This window comes from Antechinus flavipes, chromosome 5, assembly GCF_016432865.1.
Source record: "Antechinus flavipes isolate AdamAnt ecotype Samford, QLD, Australia chromosome 5, AdamAnt_v2, whole genome shotgun sequence".
Taxonomy (NCBI): Eukaryota; Metazoa; Chordata; class Mammalia; order Dasyuromorphia; family Dasyuridae; genus Antechinus; species Antechinus flavipes.
The window spans coordinates 184666122-184674270 of record NC_067402.1 but is presented as its reverse complement, the minus strand read 5'-3'; the positions used below and the strand labels follow the sequence as shown (position 1 = coordinate 184674270).

Here is an 8149-nt window from a genome sequence, read left to right as displayed (position 1 = left end):
GGGGGTGAAATACACTTATTTGGGTTCATCTTCAATCCTTGGGGAGAGAGTGTGAGGGGAAAACAGAAGGGAGAAGTGGAAATTGATTGGAGTTGAAGTTTCCTGTAGGCTTGATGGCCTACCAAAATGTCAGAACTAAAAGATACCCCCCTTCTACTTTATTATTGTTCTGTTAGTCACAGTGACATCTTGCTTATGGAGGCAGCCATCCCCTCAGTGGGTTGCACCGGGGACAGCGAGGCATGTATTCTGGGACACATGGAAGTTTGAAAAGGGATTGTAGCAATTGGATTCTAGGAAAAGGAGAGGCTTTCAAAAGTTCCTTGGGTAGAATACCTCCTCAGAAGTTTCTTTCAAACAAATACCTTCCTGAGAAAAATCAGATTTTAAGAGGACTCCATTAAACACTTCAGTGGCATTTTCTGGGCTCCTCAGACTTGATCAAATTGGAGTTCCTGAAGTTGCTACTAGATTCTGAAGGTGGGAACAGATTCTTCTGAACATCTTGCAACTCTCCGTAAGTCATTCTCAGCCTTGCAAGAAAACAAAATTGTTCAAACCAATGTTCATTCAAAACATGTTTTGTCATCTAGGAACCCTCCACAAAAGTGCAACTGAGAGCTACAGTTGAAATTCTCTATCATCCCTATGCTAAACTCAGAATTGTCCAAGTCCCTTCACCTTCACTGTCCAAATGATAGCGTTGAGACAGGCTTTATAACATGTTATTCTCCCTCAGAAGAATCTAAGGGACTGTTTTTTTTTTTTTTTTCCTATTCTCTGTTCCTGGCACAAAACAGACATTAACTGTTAGTTGAATTCAAATCAATTCTTAAGATATCTGGCAAGAGGATTGGACCTTGTGTCTTAAGTATGTATAATATTGGCCATTTCCCATTCATCTTTACATCTCTGTTTTTTATGTAGTGGGTACTCAAAGGTTCCCCAACCCCATTATGAAATAAATGTCTAATTGGTGAAAGGTGGATTGTGGCGGTAGAAAGTAGGAAATGTGTAGATTTTTGGACAGGAGAGTTATGTGATAGATCAGAAAGTGGAAAGAAAAGAATTTCCTGAGCTATATATGTGTATGTATATATATACATATATTTATATATGTATATATATAGTATACAGAACACATATATAGGATACACAGCATATATAATATATATGTTTATATATACAGAGCACACACATATATATATAAAAGAATGTTGTTGAGTTCTTTTATTTTATGTGTCTGGCTCTATGACCTCATTTGGAGTTTTCTTGGCAAAGATGTTGGAGTGGTTGCGTCTCCTCCAGCTTATTTTACAGATTAGGAAATTGAGGCAGAGGTAAAAGGCTTGATAGAGTCACCCAGCTAGTAAGTGTCTGAGACTTAAGGGCTTGCACTCTTTAATGTACCACCTAGCTGCCACACAGAGTTAATATACCAATAACTTCTTATTAGCAAAATTGATTTGCTAGGTTCTGTATAAAACAAAAGTTGTGGTCATTTATGTTAATTTTGGCATAGAAGATATATATTATTCAAATTTATGTGAATCCTTACACTAAAAATGTATATATACATTATTAAACTTGCGGAGAAAATCAATTAAGTATCATTTTTAAAAACCCAACTTTAATTGCATGTCTATGTGTGTTGATTAATTTTGAAGTGGAGGGCAGATTTTTTGCTATTAGTCCCTCTTTCTCTATTTTGGATGAATTTCTTGGAAGAAGTCATGGGGGTTATGATGTTTGAAAGTATTTTAAACATATTAGTCAATATGGAAGGTTTAAAAGCAGGGACAAAGAATTTGAAGGATGCCAACAGAAGTATCCTAATTGACATACAAGTAAAAAGAAAAAGGGGAAGTAGATTATCCACATCACAATTTATTTTTACCACTGGTTGTCCCTGTTGATCAATAAGGATTTGACAGAGTTACATTCCTAGACCTTGGGGACATGAACCTCTAGTGCTGAATTCTGGTTTTCAGAGTCAGCAGCCTTCTGTCTTTTAGGGTTGAACAGTATTTTTTTTAAATTTTTAATAGCTTTTTATTTACAAGTTATATGCATGGGTAATTTTACATAGCATTGGCAATTGCCAAACCTTTTGTTCCAATTTTTCCTCTCCTTCTCCTCACTCCCTCCCCTAGATGGCAAGTTGACCAATACATGTTAAATATATTAAAGTATGAATTAAATACACAATAAGTATACATGTCCAAACCATTATTTTGCTGTACAAAAAGAATTGGACTCTGAAATATTGTACAATTAGCCTATGAAGGAAATAAAAAATGCAGGCAGGCAAAAATGCAGGTTTGGACACTATTAAAATACTAAAAGATACATTGGAAGATGGGTCCCTCAGGTGTCCAATGGCTTTGAGAGACAGAAGGACCTGGGTATTTTATGTCCGTGGGGTTTGTTGGCAAAGGTACTGGAGTAGTTTGCCATTTCCTTCTCCAGAAGTGCATGCACTGTTAAAACTCCCTAGTATGACCTGTGTGTCTTGGATGGTTGTCCATGACAATGACTTAGGGAAAAATGTAAATTAGCATTTCACCCAATCAAAAATCAGTTTTCCTGCCTAAATGGTGAATGCCATTGAACTATTATAGATTTCAGGGAGTCTTACTCATGACTTTAGCATAATGGAATTAATTGACTCTTCACAGAATCAGACACACATGCTCAGCTGAAATAAAATGCTTTTACTTTTGGATAGAATTGACAATTAAATTAATCACAATAAAAATCTTCCAAGTGGTTTCACATCCACAGTCTTTTCCAGATTCTCAACCATATCCAGAGAGTACATAGGATAAATACAACTCTAATTAATTCACTGCTTGAATTTGTTTAGTTCCACAGCTGCTCCCCTTTGAGTAAGCAAAGGAGTTTTCAAAATCATTGTAAACTATAAAAGATTTGAAAACATGCTAATAGTAGTCTTGTCAGAGGGGTTATGAGAAGAAAAGGCAACAATGTGGAAGTATTCAATTCAAGAGGTGAAACTGTCCATTTCTATTGATCCAGAAATCCCAAGGATGTCAAAGATTGATGAAAAAAAATCCAATCTATACCAATATATTCATAGTAACACTCTTCTGTGGTAGCAAAAACAAACATATAAAAAACTGGAAACTATTTACCCCAAATTGGAGAATGGCTATTAAAAAACTATAACATGAATCTGAAGGCAGAATCTATTTCCATTGCACCTTTGCATTTGACATTACTGACATATAATAGGTACAACAAATACTCGTTGATTGATTCAGAAAAAAAGTGAAGATGGTTATGTACAGATTATCCCCAAAGTCTTAGTATGGTTTTAAGCTTTAGTAGCCTAATAGTCAAGGTAGTTTATAAAAATTTAAAAAAAACTTATTGCAGCCATCTTGATTGAGAGCTCAAAGTAGAGATTCATAGGGTGAGAAAAGAGCTCCAATTTATTATGCCGTACAGTCTTGTTGATATACTTTGGGGGAAAGAGGGGAAAATTTGGAATACAAGTTTTTGCAGGGGTCAATGTTGAAAAATTATCCCTTCATGTGTTTTGAAAAGAAAAAGCTTTAATTAAAAAAAATAGTCTTAGTTTAGTTAAGAAGTCACACCCCAGTAAAACTGGCTTGGCAGACAGACTAATCCAAGTTGAAGGTAAATTGGGAGTTCTCAAACCTGCCAGCAAGTTAGGGGAATGCCTACCCCAAGCATGTGAAGACTTCTTTGTTGGGATGGGTAGCTAAGAACAATTTGCCCAGACATCAAAGATACCAAGGTCATCTATCTACATCCTAGGCCATCATTCGTCATTTTTGACTCTTGTCCTGTCACTGGACTTCAATAATTCTGGAAAAGAGTGAGACTGATGACTTTGCATAATCTTGCCTCATTCAAATTCAATCACATACAAGTTATCACCCCGTGATGTCATTGGTCCTCTTCAAGAACGAAGGACAAACAATACTTATCTTAGTATACTTAAATTTTAGTAGCTTAAAACTACACTAAGACTTTTGGGACATCTAGTATAAACGGAGGTAGATCAAAATAAGCAGAATTAGTAAAAGGTGTTTGAATTTCGAGCAGCTGAAAAAACCAGTGAAAGTCCTAGAACTGGAGAACTAATACTTAAAGATAATTCCTCTCACCTGATCTCTTGAAATAGAAAAAAAGGAGACTTAGACAGGATATTGTCAGATATAGTCATTACATCAATTGACATAGAGGAATACTCAGTTATGGATTTGGGAAGTTGAAATGACTTCAAAATAAAGGCAAAAGGCAAGGATAAAACATTATTTTAAATTTAATGACATAATTTTAAAAAGAATATTATTTAGAGATATAACAATGCTCTATATACACAATACATACTCAATAAATATTTGCCAGTTTACTAATTGGCTGAACTCTAGACAGCAACTTCTAGAGCATATGCATTGTGGTCTGCCCCAGTTGTATTCTAAATATCACCTTTTATCTTCAAGGACTTCCAAAATATCTTTTTTTTCACATTCTTTTTACAGAAGACATAAATACATCAACAATTCATTTTTACTAAAGCAGAGTAAATGGTAGTAAGGAGAGGATTTAGTTTAAAACAAAGGACTTTAAAGTAGCAAGAGGTTGTAGCCTTCAGGAGTCTAGGAATTTTTGACAAGTCAGGACTTACAGCATCAATATTTGGAGAAGCAAAAAGTGATCAACTTTCCAACTTTTGGAGTGACATTTTCCCCCCATTAATTGGTTTATTTATTTTTTAACACACATTGTTTTATGAATTATGTTGGGAGAGAAAAATCAGAACAAAAAGGAAAAAACATGGGAGAGATTAAAAAAAAACCAGAAAAAAAAAGTGATCATAGCGTTTTGTTGATTTACATTTAGTCTCTTCTGTTCTTTCTCTTGTTGAAGATGACATTTTCTGTCCAAAGTCTATTAAGATTCCTTTAGATCACTGAACTACTGAGAAGAACCAAGTTTTTCATAGTTGATCATCACACATTCTTGCTGTTATTGTACACAATGTATTCCTGGTTCTTGTTTTGTTCAGTATCAGTTCATGTAAATCTTTTCAGGTCTTACTATAATAAGCTTGTTCATCATTTTTTATAGAACAATAATATTCCATTACCTTCAGTCATTCTCCAATTGATGGGCATCCATTCCTTTTTCAATTTTTTGCTATCACAAAAAAGAGTTGCTACAAACATTTTTGCACATGTGGTCTTTTTCACGCTTTTATGATTTTGGAATGACATTTTGGACCCAATCCAGCAGTAGCTGGGCTCCTTAGTCAAGCCTCCTTTGGATATGAATTGATGGGATTAATGTTATGTAGAAACTGTGTTAAGAAAAAAAATGCTAAGTTTATGCCCTCAGAGTGAAGTGGTATGGTGATAGTGTGTCCCCAAAGTGTTGGGGGGAGAGATGGTTGTACTTTTGTTCTTGCTATATCTTTGAAAAATAAAAAAAGCTTTTGTAAAAGATAAAAAAATGGCGAGTAAACATTAAAATAGATTTTTAAAAATCAGATTCTCCTATATTTTAATTGGCTTATAGATCTCACTCTTCACTATCTCTTGCCAATAAATCTTTCATCCTGGTTCTTATGCATTAAACTTAAGCATCACATTTACCAAAATTTTGGTGTTGAAAATGAAATCTTCCAGTACAACTCTTGTAATAATGAGGAAATTGGGAGCTTAAGTGACTTGTCTAATGGCATGCAATTCTATTCAAGCATAGGGATTGTTATGGATCAGGTTCAACCAGATTGGTAAGGTATCTTAGGTTCAGAATTGGAAGGAGACAAGACATTCTCAATTTACAGAAATTGCTGTATCAGGGGAAGGACATTCAGTACAGAGAAGGGATGTTCACCCAAGTTATTACTTTGACTCATAAGCATAATTCTGCTTGTGGTAATGTTAGGATCTGTGGGCAGAAACCTGAAAGAGAGATATCAAGTCCTTATGTTCTGGATGTTTTTATACTCAAGAAGTTCTTATGTACTTATTGAGGAAATTCCCTCTATAAGTAAAACCTGGATTCCCTGAGCCAGTTAAATTTCAAAACTAAACTAATCTCGATTTAGACCCATTCCAAAAGACTTATGATGGAGAAACTATCTGCAGAGAGGACTATGGGGACTGAATGTGGATATTGTTTGCTTTCATTTTGTTTTCTTTCTCATTTTTTTTTTCTGATTTTTTCTTATGTAGCACAATAAATGTAGAGACAATGTTTAGAAGAATTGCACATGTTTAACCTATATTGCATTACTTGCTATTTTGGGGAAGAATGATGGGGGGAAGGGAAGGAGAAAAATTTAGTTTTGTAAAGGTGAATGTTGAAAACTATCTTTGAAAAATTTTGAAAAGAAAAGGCTATTATTAAAATTAAAAAAAAAAAACTAAAATAACCTCTATAGGTTAGGTCCTTAGGACCCAGGTGCTCCTATTATCTAGAATGACTTCTCATGGTTCCCCCAATGAATTCTATTCCAAATCTCCTAGTCACCATGATATCTTCTATTGAAAACATACCCTTGGACATAGCCTTATTGGGGTTGTATCATTCCACTGATCCCATCTTCTCACACAGCCGTGCTGACAATGTCTTGAGTCAGGGAGGTTTTGTTCTGGGGATAACTAGAAGAATGCATGGGATCTTCACTGAAAGCAGCCTCCAGAATGCCCTGTATGGACTGCTGTGCTTTTTGCCTAAAACCTTTTCCCATGAAAGCATAGAGCAGGGGATTAAGGCAGCTATTGGCAGATGCCAGTGCAATGGAGAGATTGTCCAGTGCTATCACTGCCTTTCCAAGTGGGCTATATGGAGATGCTAACAGCGACAGAATCCCAATAATATGATATGGAGTCCAGCAGACAAAAAAGGTGACGACTACCACTACAGCCACTTTCAGGGTTTTGCTCCTAGATTTAGCAAAGTGACTTCTGTTTAGACGAAAAATGATGAGGGTGTAACAGACCATCATAATGGCGAAGGGCAGAAGGAAACCTATCACCAGTCTTGTGACTGTGATGGCCACCAAGGTTGTTGACAGTTGGTTCTCATTGAAATCATATTCATAAATAAAATCCAAGAAATTTTCTGTCACTTCAGGGATATCTAAAGGATTGCTAGAAGTCCAGGGTAAAGCTCCTGCACTGTCATAGGGTAGAACATCAGAATTTCTCGGTGTATCAGTACTGGAATCATTGTTGGTAAACTCAGGTAAAACAGGAGGAACTGTAGGTGATTCAGCATGAAGTTGATCTGGCAGTTCTGATAAATCAGGAAAGGGATGATGATTATTTAAATTAACTGAACTCACAGTAAGTGTATCTCCAGAATGACCGAAGAAAACACCAGAAGTTCCAGGTGTATCAGTGGTGGTAGAAAGCCAAGGAGAAGCATCCTTCCTGGAAGATGAGGGATATAAGGTACCTTCCATCTTGCCAGTCAACTCAGGTACAGAGAAGTTCTCGAGTGAGCCTTCTTCTACCAGGCTAGGACTAAAGTAAATATAATCTGATGCACTGTGCTCTTCAAAGTTGTAGGCACACACAGTACAGTTGTTCTCAGTAAAGGTTTTCCTGTACAAAAACACAGGTGTGCACATTGCAAAAGCCAGGACCCAGATCCCTGCACAGAAGGTGAAGGCCATCTTCACAGTGCGATGATTCTGGCACCATACTGGCTGTAGCACTACAACACAACGGTCAAGACTGATGGCCGTAAGTAGGAAGACACTGGCAAACATATTGAGGACGATGATGGAAGGGATGAGCTTGCATAAGAGCCAGCCATAGGGCCAGTGTCCTTGGAGGACTAAGTGAATGAGGGAGAAGGGCACAGAGAGACAACAGAAGAGGTCAGCCACGGTGAGATGGAGGAACCATACTGTATTCACTGTACGCTTCATCTTCAATCCAATCACCCAGAATACCAACCCATTGCCTGGCAGCCCCAACAAGAAAGTGAAGCTGAAGATGGCTATGGAAATCATCACCTGGGGCTCCCTCCAGGGCTGGGGAATCAAATCAGACGAACTGCTGTTGGTAAGAGGCATCCTGCAAATTCTGCAAAAGAAGCATAAGAAATGCAAATTTTAGTCATACTTCCTCACCAATTT

The 8149-nt window shown here is 36.7% G+C and overlaps 1 protein-coding gene across 1 annotated transcript; it reads right to left on the bottom strand.

Annotated features, from left to right (window-relative positions):
* Positions 1–2699: 2699 nt before the first annotated feature.
* Positions 2700–8086, bottom strand: C3AR1 (complement C3a receptor 1). Its single transcript, XM_052001584.1, has one exon. The coding sequence runs from the start codon at positions 8084–8086 to the stop codon at positions 6608–6610; it is 1479 nt and encodes a 492-aa protein (XP_051857544.1). The 3' UTR covers positions 2700–6607.
* Between the last annotated feature and the right edge of the window lie 63 nt (positions 8087–8149).

Excerpts from the sequence above, each read along its gene's own strand:
- C3AR1 (XM_052001584.1), bottom strand. The coding sequence starts at position 8,086 with ATGCCTCTTACCAACAGCAGTTCGTCTGATTTGATTCCCCAGCCCTGG.